The 16725-nt window shown below is 39.4% G+C and overlaps 1 protein-coding gene across 2 annotated transcripts in view; it reads left to right on the forward strand.

The window, feature by feature from the left end:
* Positions 1-4535: 4535 nt before the first annotated feature.
* The window catches only part of LOC146521113 (butyrophilin-like protein 2), a 33409-nt gene continuing 21219 nt past the window's right edge, over positions 4536-16725 (forward strand). Inside the window, exons 1-3 of one of the 2 annotated variants that reach the window (XM_085154392.1) lie at positions 4536-4679; positions 7024-7374; positions 8543-8650. In XM_085154392.1, the coding sequence (XP_085010518.1) occupies positions 4646-4679; positions 7024-7374; positions 8543-8650 (493 nt within the window). In that variant the 5' untranslated portion in view covers positions 4536-4645. The remainder of the gene's footprint in view (positions 4680-7023; positions 7375-8542; positions 8651-16725) is intronic. The other variant, XM_085154393.1, reaches the window with a different exon arrangement.

The following is a 16725-nucleotide window of genomic DNA, read 5'->3' on the forward strand; positions in this document are numbered from 1 at the left end:
ACATTTCCATTGCCATCCTGGCTCACTCTAACCTGCTACCACACATGCGCTGTAATTTTTTCTTACCCGACACAAAATTAAACGCGCAGCATTTATTCTCTAACAACATATTATACAAAATCAAACATGTAACATAATAACTGAAACAGTATCAAAAATATTTCTCTATAGATCGGCTCTAACAGCTCATCTCCAACAAAGCAGACCTGTGATCACTTTGACTCAGTATGATGGATTGTTTGGATTTGTCTTTGTTTCTCTGGCTTTTCTTGTGTGTCTTTGTGTCTTTGTATGTTGGATAGAGTCATGTGACCTGCCCAGGGACTACACATGGAAATGAGCAGTTTAGCTCATTATCCTGATGTCCATGAACATGAACACTGTCCCTGTGAAATAAATCCAGATACAAAGATCAGACCTACTGCGCATCATCAGCGTGTCAGCCGCCAACTGCATCTTCAAATAAATAAATGTGTCTGATCAGCGGTGATAAGAGGAGAGACGCTGAGCGAGTGACATGAAAAAGACTTTCATTTATTTGAATTTCAGAGTTTTTAATGAATTACTGCATAAACACTTGAATTACTGTCTGAGCTGCTGCAGTTTCCTGCTGTGTCCACTGGGTGTCAGTAAAGCTGCAGGTTCCTCACCTGGTGTCCCTCAAAGTTAATTCAGGGTGCAGTTTTGGCTCCAACATTTTGAGGACTACACGGTCCATGCTCAGTGTTCACTTTATTAGGAACCTATTCCTGCTGTAAAGCTGAAGATTATGTAAAAATATGATGAATTAAAATAAAAACCTTCTGATCAACTAATGTAGAACAAATCAGTGTATAAGAGACACTCATATCATGCTGATATTCAACCAATACCAACACTGCTGTCAGTACTATTGATCCATGGATCGATACAGCCACTCATATCCTGGACCTGAACAAGCTTTATAGAGGAGCTGGTGATCACAGTGAGTGAAGCTGCAGCTACAATGGCAGTGGACAAATAACAGTTATTAATTTTCACAACACATGAAAGGCAATAACTGTTTGAATAAAACTGTCCCTCTGATGATTGTTTCATGGATGTTATCAGCTTGATGTTCTGATGAGTTCACAGCAAACATGAACCAAAGGTCCTCCTCGTCAGTCGTGCCACTAATGGAATATTCTCTCCGGACAGCCAACAGGACAAGGAGAACTCCGACCGACAGCTGGAATCAAGTTCCACAATCATCTTTTCACTTCTTACAACTTTGGGGTCCGTAGGTACTAGAAAAGCCCTATACAAATACAGGCCATTTACATCTCTGTCCTCTATTTCTGTCTCTGTGATTCAGCTTCTAATATAATATATTATAATATAATATAATTAGGAGTGGGAATTTAAGGCGGTAATTATGATCAATTCATTTGAAAAATATAACACGTAAAAGAAAACAACGCATTTAATGACACTTTGCATTCCAAGCAAAGGGGAACTTTTGCTAGATGCTAGATGTCCTGGTATACCGATTACGCTGATGCACACATAGGAGCTACAATAATCTCAGAAGAAGTATTGTGAGTCCAATGGGTTTGTTATTTTTTGCACTAAAATGTTCAATGATCACACAGCCTAATGTACAAATTAATGTTGGCTAAGGTAAGGCTAACTACTCACTTAAAGGTAAAGTTGGTCAAACAACCTTTTATGTTTCTGTGTTATTTTTTAAGAAGAAAAACTCCAATTTATGTTCAAATTTTAATCATTATTATTTAAAGGCAATATCATTTTTAAAATGTACTTAAAGCACTTAAAATAGCACTTTATTTTTAAGTCTGCCCGATTTTGGCCAGAATTGAAATGCCATTTAAATGCTTTGTTTATGGGAATTTTAACAATAACTTACAACACAACCTTCGTGAGCTTTATTTGAAGTGGGTTTAATAAACACAAAACAATGTGGAGAGAAATATCCCAGCCAAACACTAGGATGATTTCTGCCCAACAGCCGCCGCCCTTGCATCTTATATACACACACAGAGAAAGAAAGACCTTGTTTTCTGCTTAGCAGTCACCTAGAGATTATCCCTGATAAGCAGAAGGAGTCTCACTATCTGTTAAGTCTAAGGAGCATGGAAAGAAAAAAGCGCCTGGACTTCCTTAAGTCACTTAAAGATGTTTCACCTCTCATCCAAGAAGCTTTTGCAGTTCTAGGGTCAAATGGTGGAGAATCCGAGAAAACGGGTGTAGGTCACAATCACCCAAGGTACCTTGGCTGATATAATGTAATATACATGTTTTACATGTGCTGCTGTTGTGTTGATGGTGCAGAGATGCTGCAAAGAGTGTTTGTGATATCAAGCACAAAGATGTCTCTGTGCTTCAAGATTCAAGATTCAAAGTGTTTATTATCATGTGTCACAAGAGAAAAGGCACTTCTTTGTGCAATGAAATTCTTTCTCTGCTGTCCACCCACAGATGCAGATTAATATATACAATAGAAATAGAACATATAAATACAAATAGTACAAATAAATAGCTGTAGACAGAAAAGGAGACAAAATATGGAGATTTGAAACAGATGTGTGCAAAAGACCTGGAGCTTAATATGTAAGATGACCTGATGTGCAAAAAAAATTATTATTACTGTTCAAAATGGGTCAGCTGTTCAAGAGTCTGATGGCAGTGGGGAAGAAGGAGTTAGTGAGTCTGGATGTTCTGGATTTCACACTTCTAAACCTTCGTCTCGAGGGTGAGGTCCTTAGTGATGTAGACGCCCAGGTACCTAAAGCTGCTCACCCTCTCCACTTCAAGGCCCTGGATAGACAGCGGTGGGTGAGGCCTCCTCTTCTTCCTCATGTCCACTATCATCTCCTTTGTCTTGTCAGTGTTGAGGGTGAGGTTGTTGTCCTCACACCATCACACCAGACCGGCCACCTCTCTTCTATAAGCCGCTTTGTCTCCTCCAGTGATGCGACCAATCACAGCAGTGTCGTCTGCGAACTTCAAAAATGATGTTGTCTTTGTTGGTGGTGAAACAGTTGTGGGTGCACAGGGTGTAGAGGATAGTGCTGAGGATGCAACCTTGTTGGACACCAGCGTTTGTAATAATGCTGGCTGAGGTCCTGTTGCCGATCCTGACAGACTGAGGCCTGCCAGTCAAAAAGTCCTGTAGCCAGTCTCATAGGGTGGGGTGCAGGCCGAGTGTTGCCAGCTTGTGAGTGAGTTTGTGTGGGATGACAGTATTGTTTTCTTTGTCTTTGTTTTCCGAGTGGGAGAGTGAAGAGTGAAGGGCAGCAGCGATGATGTCTGATGTGGACCTATTGGGCCTGTAGGCATACTGCAGAGTGTCTGTGATGTTGCTCTGGATGTAGGCCAGCACCACTCTCTCAAAGAACTTCACAATGATTGGAGTGAGTGCAAATGGTCTATAGTCGTTCAAGTCGTTCAGTCTGTGGCTGGTGTCCTCACCAAGTGTTGTTCCTGCTGTTTGAGGTGGATGAAGCTCCTGAGACGGAGCTGTGAAGGAGCACAAACACCTTCAGACTGTTTGTCACATAAATGGAGCCAGAGTGCAGATGTGCTCCTGATGTTCACTCATTTGATGTTTGGAGGATCAGTGAGATCAAGTCAACACTGAACCTCTTTAAACAAAGTCCCAAAGCAGCCATCCAAAGCTCACTTATTCTACTTTGTATTTTCTACTGACTTTTATTTGGATTTCATTTGGACTTTTTCTTTGGATTCACTTCAGTTTCAGTGAGTTTCCTCAGAGGATTTTCTTCTTTCACCTTAGTTTGGATTCTTTCAAATGTTTCCTTTTGATTGGTTTCAGTCTATCTCCAGATGAACCTTACCTCAATGACTGAGTAGCTGGGTAGTGCAGTGGTAAGACTACACATCTTAGGAGCAGGAGTTGCAAGTTTGATTCCCACCCAGTATCCAGTAAGGATCCTGGCTTCACCCCTCATGCTAACCAAAAAACCCTGGAATGGCATGGCTTTGTCTGCAGCACACACACAAGAACATTTCACTACACACCGTTCTCTGTATGATACTGTATATGACAAATAATAAAGCTTGTTTGTTTGAGCATGCATCAAGACAGTTTAAAAATTCACATTTTTATTTATTATGGCAGAATGATTGAAAGGACCAGATGGCCCTGCAGTATAAAGTGATCTGGGAGAAACACCACTGTATATCAGTGAAGCAGCAACATGTTTTTGTGGTGTTGCACTTTGTAGATGGTCCCTGAGCACTTCTCTCACACTCAGCTACACCTGGAGACAAGCAGGGTTTCTTTCACATCCACCTTAATGTTGGGATTCAGATTCTGATGGTGTTCTGATAACCTTTCTTATGTGTTATTGATCCAGTTCAAATATGTGGCATTATTTCAAACGTATGTGGTTCTTTCAATAAACTCAAACCAAATGGAGGCTCTGCTTTTACCACGGTGAATCACGCACCCACGCCCTGGAGGGTTTATCAACTTCAAGTTCAGCCTCTGAGCATGTTGAACCAGTTTTCTGGATCACAGCCCAGCAGGAAATCCTCTCTGTTCGTTAGCAGTGAGACAGGAATGGCAGAGTTTTGAGATGTGGATTTACTCAGTTATGAGCGGAGTGATCAGGATTCTGTGTTTGCTGTCCTTCTTTGAAGGATGATGAAAAACTTGCTGGCCTTCCTGCTCCTCGGTAAGAAGCTCCGAATATATTTAAAAGTCTTGAAGTGAGTAAACTGCCTATTTCAGGCAGGAAAGGTTTACAGCAGCCATGGAAATATGTTTCATGGATACCTGAGTAAGAGTCAGTTACTGGATTAGAGTCTGTTAACTGTTTATTGGTTAAATTATTTCGTTTTAAGCAATTCTACAGTTTTTTTTTGTGTGCAGATGCATCACAGTTAGTCAAGTAGAGGGGAAGAGGGGGACATGTGTGTGTGTGTGTGTGTGTGTGTGTGTGTGTGTGTCTGTGTGTGTGTGTGTGTGTGTTGGGGAAAGATCATGAGTACAGCAGAAAACAGAAACAGGTTTATCTACTTGAGAAAGAGTGAGAGGCTGAAAAGACATTTAACATTTAATTTGACTAATATTTTCTTTCTGTTTCTGAAATCTGCACAGACATTGAGATAAGAACATTGTCAGGAATTTTTGTGATCATGATAATTTGGTCATGTGGTAATCTGATATTGTGACAGTCCTAATCTACAAAGTAGTGTTTTTGCCAAGGTCCGGAGTCTGGTGACTCCATGTTTGTGTTTTTTGATTACTAATATGCTTCGTTTCATTCGTTTCTGGATATGTTTTGGTAATTCCTCCTTCTTAGCTTTTGTTCCTGTGCTGTTAAGTGTTTCATGTCTCTAGTATAGGTTTGGTTCTCTTTATTGATTTCTGCTTGTGTTATATTTATAGTTCCTAGTTTCTAGTTTTCTGTCCCACGTTTAGTTATTCTCATGTTGCATCTGTTTCCCTAGTCAGTCATGTCTCCACATCACAGTGTGAAGTCTGTGTCCTTGTAAATGCCTCTTGTTTCCTGTTTTATTTAGACAGTCTTGCATCCCATGTTCAGTGTTTTGAGTTTTGCTTCCTTTGGTTCATCATGTCAGATTATGTTCAGCTATGTCTCCCTCCTGTTGTGTATTCCCTCTGTTGTGGAAAATCTTAAATAAAATTGCAACCACCAGATGAGCATCTCTTTTGAAGTGAGGTTTACTAAAAAAGAAAAACACAGCAGTGGAGAAAACATTCAGGTCAAACACCAAAATGGTTGTCTGAATATTGACATTGCCTGAAACTCTTTTATACCTTCCCAAACACTCTCAAAGAAAGAACATTCCACAGCACATCATATATCCATGTGCCTTCAGTCTAGCTCATCCTTGACCCCCTCCCACTCTATGGATGGATGTCTTGAACTTTACAATGGGCCCTCCGTGAAAGTGCAATAAACATGGGACCCACTTGTGATATCATTATACATGCATACATACAACTGGTGACAGGAGTGAACTAAAGTGATATGATTAAAATATGTGATTAATACATCAGAAAAGAAATCTTCCACCTCACCCCGTAACCCTCTGTGTATATATTATGGGTGTTTCCTTTGTTCCTCGTTGGGTTGTCTGATCATCGGCCATTATTTGATTCCTCATGGTTCCAAGTCCCCAGGTTGCTCCAATTTCCTCTATTGAGGTTTTCTCGTGTTTAGCTTTCCCCCTGTTTAGGTTTTAGTTACTTTTTCTCAGTTCCCCTTCCTTGTTGTTTTAGTAGCTTTTTTGTGCAGTTTTTTTGATCTGTTTATCTGCACTTGGGTGTACTTCTCTCCTCTCCACATGACCTGCCTTTGCCAATCATGAGTAGCCTGGGATGATTTCTTGCCCTAAATTATTTTCTCACGTCTTATGCAGTTCAACAAACTGACCACATTCGAAAAGGGAAAGGTTTTTTTTTTGCCTTTGCCATCAGAGCATCATGACAGTGTGATTACCGGACAGAAAATGACAGCGAATCCACATTTTTGCACAGATTTGGCCTCTTAAAGGCATGTGGTCCTAAACTATTGATCAGCTGTTAAACAGCCTGTTTCACTTTAAATGTTGTTTTCAATAAATGCTCCAAAAATGTTTTGTCTCACTCCCATTTCTTCTTGTTGCATGTTGAAGCTCTACTTGGAACCTTATTAAGATCCAAACATGAAAAATATGATTTTTTCCACCCATTTTTCAAGTGGTCTTAAACTTTGGATCAGGACTGTAACATAAAGACCAGGAAGAGGTGTATATTCCAACATTAACTGTAAACTTAGCAAAAATCATTTATAATTAAATACACAGAATGATTTTACTCTCCTGAAATGAATAACAGATCATGTTTTGCTTTGGTGGATTACATCCTTCAGACTTCTTCAAGCCTTGTGAGGTCTTGCTCACTTTCTTTGACTTCACTGTCTAAATTAAATTGGACTGTCTGGCTGTAAACTGGTCTCTCTGCTTCCTGCACAGGATGCAGTTCATTTGTGTTTCTGTTCCTGTCCTCAGTTTCCCAGCATGCCCTGGCTGTGGTGGTGGAGGTGAATGAGGGGGCAGAGTCTGTCCTGCTGCCCTGTGAGTTCTCAGGTTTAATACCTGAGAAGGACTCCACCATGATGTGGACTTACAATGATCTTTATAACAAATCTGTCCACCTACGACGAAAAGAAGGAGATGATCTTGGAGAGCAAAACCAGCGTTACAGCGGGCGCACATCGATGAGGCCTGATGCTCTGAACACTGGAAACTTCAGCCTCACTCTGAGAAAACCACAACTGACTGACAGCGGCAACTACACCTGCTCCATCAGTGATGGAAGAGAAGAAAGGAGACTGATAGATATACAGCTGCAGGTCAAAGGTCAGACATAAACCCAAATACTTGCTGTACTTACAGGTCAAAAGTCAGCGCTATGGACAAAGGTCAGGGGTCAAACTGAAGGGGATAGTTGGTCAAATGTAAGGCAAAAAAAAGCAAAGACAAAAATGACTGGGTAGGTGGAGAGATTGAGTTGGAAGGGTTTTTCTTTGGTGTTTATTCTTTGCTCACCTATTTGTACACCACTCTGAGAGCCTGATTCTGCTGGAGGGTCTTTACTTTTTAATATTAAGCGCCTTGAGATGATTGTTGTTCTCCTCTTCTGGCGAAGGAAGAGTGAATGATGGCAGAGATTAGTGGAAGTAAGGAAGAGAGGCAATATTTCACAAGTGCTGTAGGCAGAGGATCAAGATGAGATGTGGCCGGCTTTGATTTATATATGAACTCAGAAATGTCAGATATATTAGGAACATGAAAGGTGGGAAAAGGTTCAAAATGGAGAAAAGGTTCTGAAGAGGGGGTAGACACAACATTCGAACTGAGTTGCTGGAGAACGTTATTACTGTACGTGGTGAAGAACAGCATCAATGAGTTAAGGGTTTCAGATGAATAGAAGTGTGGTGGGTAAACCTCAGGGCGTTGAAGATGTTTGTTGAGAAGCGAAAACAGGATCCTGGTGTTACCCTCATAAGAACTGAGTTGAAACTTTGTTATTGTATAATTCTCAAACACGTAGCTTAAAGCAGATAACTCATAAGCTGGAGAGGAAATGGCATATCACAACGTTAGAAGATTATCATTTAGCCTGGAGAAATAGTTTGTTGCTTTATAAGAAAGAAAGTTAGAACACCTTAGTATTCACACACACGTCTGTGAATATATTTCTAATATATTTTTTACTTTTTCCATTGGTCAGCAGTTACATTAAACTGTTAAGGGTTTATTTGTTTTGTTTTGTTTTGTTTTAAGAAATGTGTCAGAATCAACGTTTCTTATTCTAACCAGAGATTTTAATGATTTGACCCCCAAAACATTTATTATGATCTCTCAATTATTGGTAACCATAGCAATGGTTGATAGAGTTTAGCTGCCATTCAAAACAAAAGGAGCCAGATAATATTTTTATATGATTAGAAGATAGAGTTAGAGATCAGGAATGTAGCTGTAGGTCAAAAGGTCATGTTGCTATTTTCTTTATGTTTCTCTACAGAACAGTTTCCATCCTGGGCCACATTTCTCCTAATTCTCCTGGTTCTCCTTGTTTTTCTTGTGGTTTCTGGAGGTCTTCTTTTTTATTTCCGGCACTATTTCATGTCAGGTGAGTCTCTCCTACTACACTACCCATAATACCGATGGTTAGCAGGAGTCATCTGGTGGCTCCTTGACCGTTCAGAGCAGACACATGAGATCTTCATGGTTTCTGTGCTGATGTGTGTGAGACATGGTCGACTGTGGAGGCTCAGTCTGTCTGTTCTTCTGCTCTTCATCCAACATGTCTGCAGCACTTTACAGGACGCTGCAGACTAGTTACCAAAGAACGAGTCAGGAACACATCAGGAACAAACTGAGACACAATCTGACTGAGACTAGTCCCTTTTCCATTAGTTACTTGTCCATTAATCGGATTGACTGGTTTTACATTGCAATCCAGTACTACCCAGAGTGTGTGGTTGTCATCATAGTAATGCTGCAGATACAGATACAGCAGCTTTCAATGGCTGCCTCATTCTTGACAGGACCATCACAGATAACTGGTGGATTCCTGACTGATTTCTGGCTGACCTGACTCTAATGACATCCTCCACTTGTTATGTGAACAATGTTAACATGAATGTTAACAGCATTTATGAAAACCAGTGGTAATCTCGTGTGCATCCACTAGGGAGAGCAGTGCTAATTAAAGTTCATTCATGAGCTCTATAAATATAACAACAGGGGTTATGCACACTGGACAAGCAGAAAGCAAAATATGATGTTTGCATTCTACGGTTATTGATAAATAATGTTTCATGAACATGAAAGCATGGCATGGCAATTTTTTCCCCAATAAATTAACAGTCATAGGAGTAAAAATCACAGTCCTGCCTGCTTACTCAAGTTGTCTGCCATGTAATCTTAGTACAGTATAATACTATTGTGATTTATTTTTATACTCTGTTTCAAAAACTCACTTCAAATCCAACAATTGGTACATGTCCCCCAAATAAGTGTCCAACCTCCAGTATTTATGTATTTAGTTATGATCAGAATCAGAAATACTTTATTGATCCCAAAGGAAATTATGGGTTACAGCAGGCAGCATGCTGGTTGGCGCATGCGCACTCACAAAGGAACCGTCCGACCAAACATACTTACACAACATCACATTGGGGAGACATGTCAGAGAGGTAGGCTGAAAAGAAAAACAGCGAAAATACACAACATGAGGTAAGAGGGGAGAAATAAGCTCCACCCAGACTGAGCTGCTGATGGGAGAACAGTTTGAGAACAGAAAAAAACTCCTCAGCACAAAAGCACATAAATCTTTTTACACCATAGAAGCACATGACAAACAGGGGTGGGCGAGAGTAAGCCAGTTCTGCAGCATGCGCTGGGCCCAGACCTGCCGTCTGACCTCGGCTTTGGAGATAAGCGTTCATCATATGCATCATATCATCATCATATGCAAAATTCATGGGGAAGAATCTTCTGAATCCTGAAGATGAATAAATAAATAAAACCTTTAATAACACAATTTGCTAAAATGTATTAAATAAATGTCTTAACAGTAATTTTACTAATAATGCATGGATTGCATTGTTTTAAAATGCAGTAAACTGACGACTGTGAACCCCTGTATTTTTGTTTAGCTTTCCTTACATGCTCTGTACATCTCTAACTTAAGTGTAACTTAAAAAATATATACAAAATATACCAAGTAGAAATTTCTACTTGGTGAAATGACCTGACAGAACATGCTGACACACTTTTTTAACAAAAATATATAAAACATGTACTACATGAAAGACAAAAAAACAAACAAACAAAAAAAACCCAGAACGACACAATTAAAAACAAGTTGTTTGTTGTTCCCATTTCCAAAGACCGAGGCCAGCCCCCATGAAACATAGCTCAAAAAAGCTGATAAGAGTTGCACACCCACGCACATCTATCATGCTCAATCAGAATCAGCATACTTTATCAATCCCTAAGGAAATTATGTGGGTTACAGTTGCCCCAATCCAGTAACAGTAACAGACTATTAACTAGACTAAACAATATGTTACAGATTTACAGATTTAAGAAAAAGCACAATATATACAAATCACTCAATAATAAATATCAAGGACTGGCAGAGGTAAGTTATCACTGGTCTAACGCTTTAATTTAGCTTGAAAAACATTCTCCAAAGAACAATGTTGAAACACTTTCATAAAGACAGCAGAGCACTTAAAAGAAGAGAAACTAGATAAAAGTCTGGCCTCTGAAATAAACAATATAGAGAAATTATAAGTTGCTGAAGACTTTTAAAATGTGTAAGAATTTAAATAAATCTAAAGAATAATTTCAAATATTAAATTGAATCTAAAAAAAAAATGAAGGCCATGCTCATAATTCAAACCGGGGTAGCAAATAACAACCCAGAAAACAATTCAGAAATGTCTGAACTGTCAAACTGCCTATAAGTTTTATCCATTTATTTTACATTTTCAAAACTTAACTTTTGTTAACATCACCTCATACACACAACTTTTGTTATGTTTTATTTGGTGACAAGGTTTATATTGAAAGTTAAAAAAATATGAAATTCAATTCATTTTTATGTAGTCCCAGATCAAAACAGTGGCATTAATATTTTTTTGTTTTTTTGTATTATAAGGCAAAAAGCCAACAGTAATACTGAGAAAATCTTCTATAGCGAACTATCCAAGTCAAAGTAATTTTCAAGAATGTGCCATTTCTCTGTGACACTCTACAACTGAGTAAATGTTTATTTTGAAAAGTAGATACGTCATAAGGGATCAAGTCAGCCTCTGGCCGACCTCAGAATGCTTTATTGTACTTAAAACCATACAATAATTTGGAGGAAACCCCAACAATCAGATGATCTTATATGAACAGCAAAAATGTGTCAGAAAGGTCATATCCTGGTTAAAAAGACGACTCCAAGGTTCTTCACAGTGTTACTGGAGGCCGAGGTAATGCATTCAACGGTACTATCTATTGAGACACCATGTTTTGTTGTGTTTTTTAGATTTTTAGGGCACATTAACCTTTGTTTTATATAAATTTAGGAGAAGGAAATTAAAGTTCATTTAGGCCTATGTCATTAAGGCGTGGCTACAGTTTAATTGTCATCTTTCATTATACATGAAAAAAAATCTTTGTATCGTCTGAAATGAAAAAGTATGCAGTGTTTTCTTTTTTTAAGACTTTTATTTAACTTTTTTTTTCCCCCAACAAATACAAGACTGGTTCACATCCAAAACAGTAACACTGCACAGCACTAGAGTATTACACATTCTCCAGAGTCCACAGAGAACTTGTGATAATTTATGTCCATAATTGTTGTCCATTAGGATCCAGTTTACAGGTTATTTCCAGTGCTTCCAGTGGTTTCTTCCATTTGTCCACAAAAATTCAGGAGCTCCCATCAATATAATGTCCCAACCTGATCAGAGTCATAACATCAATGATGAGCGACTTCCATAGAGAAATGGAGGGAGGCTCAGTCCCCACCCATCTCAACATAATGCTTTTCCTGGCCAACATTAACAGTGACTGAATTACATGCTCATGTTGTACCAGTGAGACAGGAATATATCCCAATGAACACATTAATGGGTTTTCTGTCACCTGATGACCAATGGCTGTACTAATATTGGCGCAGACCTCTTTCCAAAATGACTGAATAATAGCACATACCCACAAGCAGTGGAATCTAGTGCCCACTCTGGCCTTACACTTGAGACAATTTGGAGATGTTCCCATATTATACTTACTATAAATATATGAAGAAATGTACAGATTGCAGGATTTTGTACTGCAGTTCTTTAAATCGGTTACAAACAGAGATTTTAGATGGAAGGAGCAGGATTTTGTCCCATGCCTGTATATCTATTTCACATTTAAGCAACGTCCCCCAAGATTTTCTCAACCATGTTAATTTGTGCACAATTAGGGCATAAATCTCTGAATAAAACTTTGATGCAAAATGTTTATGCTCCCTTTTATCCAGAAGAAATTTCTCCAACCGAAAAGAGGCTGTTGCGATTTGTAAAGATTTAGCATTTTTTAACACATAATGTCTCAATTGCAAATACTTATAAAACTCAGTATTTGACATAGAATACTGGGACTTCAAGGATTCAAATTATTTAAACTCACCATGTTTAAAGAGGTCATAAAATCTCTTTACACCTACTTTATGCCATCCCACAAAGCTCAACCCTATGTTTTGCAGCAGAAGGTCTGGATTATTTATAAGCATTGACAAAATATTAAACGGAAGGCTGCTGTTAAAAGGTTTTTTCAGTTTTCCCCACATCCACATATATCAGTGGGTTACGCTTTATTACGTGAGGTAAGTCATTTAGATGTTTCCCTAGAAAGTTAACAGGCGAGGATGGTTTACATAATACTTCCTCAATATTTAGCCTTGGCAGATCAGAACGTTCATGTATCCAGAAAGAAAGAATCCTCGCTTGTATTGAGAGAACATAATTTTCTATATTTGGCACTCCCCACCCGCCCAGATCTTTCGGTAACTGTAAAATGGTAAATGGCCTGTATTTGTATAGCGCTTTACTTAGTCCCTATGGACCCCAAAGCACTTTACACTACAGTCATCCACCCATTCACACACACATTCACACACTGGTGATGGCAAGCTAATTGTGTGTCTAATTTAATTTTGGGTTTTCTTCCTGCCCAAATGAAATCCACCATAGCCTTATTGATTGCTTTAATATCTTCTGATTTCAAAATTGCAAACAACATGCCTGTGGGATATAATATTTTCGGTAAGATTACCATCTTAATGAGATGTATTCTTCCCAAAATCTTCTCAGCATCTCTCAAAGATCTTGAACCATTCCATTAATATTTTTTCTATATAAGTGACTAACATTTGGTGTAACTTCCAAATATACAAAACCTGATGGTGCCCAGTGAAAAGGTTTAACATATAAAGGTTCAATGTCCCCTCCACTACACAGTCATTATAACAGATTTATCAACATTTACCTTGTATCCAGATATAAGACCAAAGTCCTTGATACACCTAGTAAGAACAGGTAGAGAGTTAGCAGGGTCAGTCAGTGTCAGAAGAATATCGTCTGCATAGAGCAGAGTTTTATGTTGTCTATCCCCAATTTTAACTCCATGAACACTTGGATTGTGTCTAATGACCATGGCCAAAGCAAATAATAGTGGTGACAATGGGCTACCTTGTGCTGTACCTCTGCTCAATGTAATTGGGGATAACAAGCCGTTAATTAACACAGATGCTATTGGTGATTTGTATATAATTTTGATCCACCCCAGAAACTTTTTCCCAAACCCAAATCTTCCTCGCCTTAATAAAGCCTGTCTGGTCAGCATGCACAATAGAGCACATTACTTTTTCTTGCCTAAGAGCCAGTATCTTTGAAAGTATCTTATTATCAACACCAAGAAGGCTAATAGGCCTGTAAGATGAGCATGACTCTGGATTTTTTATCTTTTTTAGCTATCAATGTTATATTAGCCTGGCACATAGATTCTGGGAGTTTCGGTTCTTCGAATGCTTTATCAAAAACCCTTAATAATAAACTATTTAACTTCACTTTCATTACAGTAAAAAATCTACTGGGAAGCCATCTGCCCCAGGACATTTCCCTGACTGGAGTGCAGATATAGCTTTATCCACCTCCATCAATGTGTGGGTGACTCCAGCAGGCTAAGCTGATCTTCAGAGACCTGAGGGAATACTAAGTCGTTTAGGAAAAACCCTGAGTTAAGCCTTGTTATGTCCATTTCAGACTGGTATAAATTTGTATAGAGTTCTCTAAAGCACTCATTAATCTGACGGTTTGCTACTTGCCTCTCACCAATCAAATCCACAATAGCTGTGATAAAAAAACTTGGAGTATTCCTTTCAAGACGAGCCAGAAAGCGGTTAGGCTTATTAGCTGATTCAAAAAGCCGTCGTCTGGCACAAACATCTCTTTCAGCCTTTCACATTATCAAATTACGCAAAGCTGTCCTGGCAATATTAAGCTCACTTAATGTTTCAGCTGATTTTGTTACATAATATTGTTTCTCCAGCTTTTTTTATATATTATTCTCTATCTCTAACTGCCTTGTTAATTGTTGTTTTCTTTTATGACTTGTGTATGAAATAATCATCCCTCTCATGTAAGCCTTATAACTATCCCATAAAGTTCTCGGGTCTATCTCCTCTTTAACATGTATTTCTAAAAATAATGTTGTTTGGTCTGTTATGAAATGTATAAATTTCTCATCCAAAAGGGACAGTGCACTCATCTTCCAAGACATGGAGGCTCAATATGTCTCATGGGTTGAACGGTTAGGACCACAGGAGCCTAGTCAGAGAGACCTATATGACCAATATTTACCTGTTGAACTAACTGACTGATACACTTGGACATAAAAATATAATCTATATGAGATGCTGACAGGTGAGGGTTAGAGTGGAAAGTGTACTCCTTAGATACCTTCTTAGATGAGCCCTGGCTAGATTTTGAACAGGCACTATGCAATGATCTAGAGATTTCAGACCTACCATTTTTTAGCTCAAACATCAAAAGACATGAATGCTTTAAAAGCATCAACATCAGCTTTTCTCTGACAGCATGGTGGGAGTTTCTAAAAATAACGGAGTCTTCATTAATCCCATGCAAACGTACACCTATCTGGAATAACCCTGACATATTACAAAACAATAATATGATTAATTTCCCAGAATGGAGTTGTGAAGGAATTAAATACTTAGAACATATATTAGAGGGAACAGAATTTATTCCATTTGACAGACTAGTTACACAATATGGGGTCAACAAGAAAAGATTTTTAGAATATCAACAAATTAAATCCATAGTAAAAAAGAAATTTAACCTCAGTCAAGTTGAATTACAAACACCACCAAGTGCGGTACATTTTCTTACTCTTAAATCCCCCAAATTATTATCTAAAATATACAGAACACTTTCTAAAATAGATGAATCAATATCCCTTCCTATTGCAAAGTGGGAAGCAGATTTATCAGTCAGCTTAGACCAAAACTTCTGGTCTCAGGTATGCTTAAAAACATTTAAATTGATTAAAAATTCCAGTCTGCAATTAATACAATACAAAATACTACATAGAGTGCACTATACAGGTCATCGGATGTTGAAGATGGGCTATACATCTTCCAACAACTGCTCACACTGTCAAGGCAATACACCAGACAGTTACATCCACGCTCTTTGGTTCTGTCCACCAGTGCAGAAGTTTTGGCACGAGATATGTGAAGACTTATCAAAGTGTCTGAAATGTAAAATTCCAACCTCCCCTTTAGTATGCTTGTTGGGAAAATTGGATGATGTCACTACAGAAACTAATACAGTCCACATGGTTTTTACTGCCCTATGCATCGCCAAGAAAACGGTCCTCATGAACTGGAAAAATAAAAATAATCTTAACTCTAGCCAATATAGAAACCATCTAATAGATCACATTAGTCTCGATATAGACTCTGCCACCACATTAGATCAATCCCTCTGGGCTCCTTTGATCACTCCATCACCTAGCGGGGGTAGGGGGTCGTGGTTTGGTCCCGCCTTAGCTATTGTGGTTGATGTGGAGGTTGGGACGGGCTTAGGGCGCCTGGAGGACCCCTAGAGATGTTATCCCTGGAGGTCTTAGCCCGGGGGTTGTGTTCATAACCTGGTTAGTGGCTCTGGTCGCTCTTAGAGGTTTTTCTCCTCGTGGCTGCGTGCAGCGGGGCTGGAGGATGGTCTGTGCTGGCGAGCGTAGGTTACTGGCCTGGTGGCCTGGCTGCCCCTGAGTGGATCCGGGGAAGGCGTGGGGGTTTGGGGTTCGGGGGTACTTCGTCTCCGTGCTGGGGTCCTCGTCGGTGTGTCGCCAAGGTTGTGGGCGGGTGGGTGCACGAGGGCTCAGCCCTGGCACAGGGGGCCTCTCGTGCATCGGCCTAACTGGAGGGCTCTTCAACTGGCAGGGAGGTTGTTCCATCCTTGCAGGAGTCCATTCTGCAGGTGGGGGAGAGACATAGGAGAGGTGGAGAATAAACTTAACCTGGGTGTTTGTTGTATTGTGTAGTCTGGGAGATGATTGAATGTTGGGGTGGGTACAGTTTCCTCTGCGGTGGGGTAGGGTGGCTGCCCCGGGTCCTGTGGGGCTTGACAGTGC

Source organism: Neolamprologus multifasciatus, chromosome 3, assembly GCF_963576455.1.
Source record: "Neolamprologus multifasciatus chromosome 3, fNeoMul1.2, whole genome shotgun sequence".
In the NCBI taxonomy this organism is placed as follows: domain Eukaryota; kingdom Metazoa; phylum Chordata; class Actinopteri; order Cichliformes; family Cichlidae; genus Neolamprologus; species Neolamprologus multifasciatus.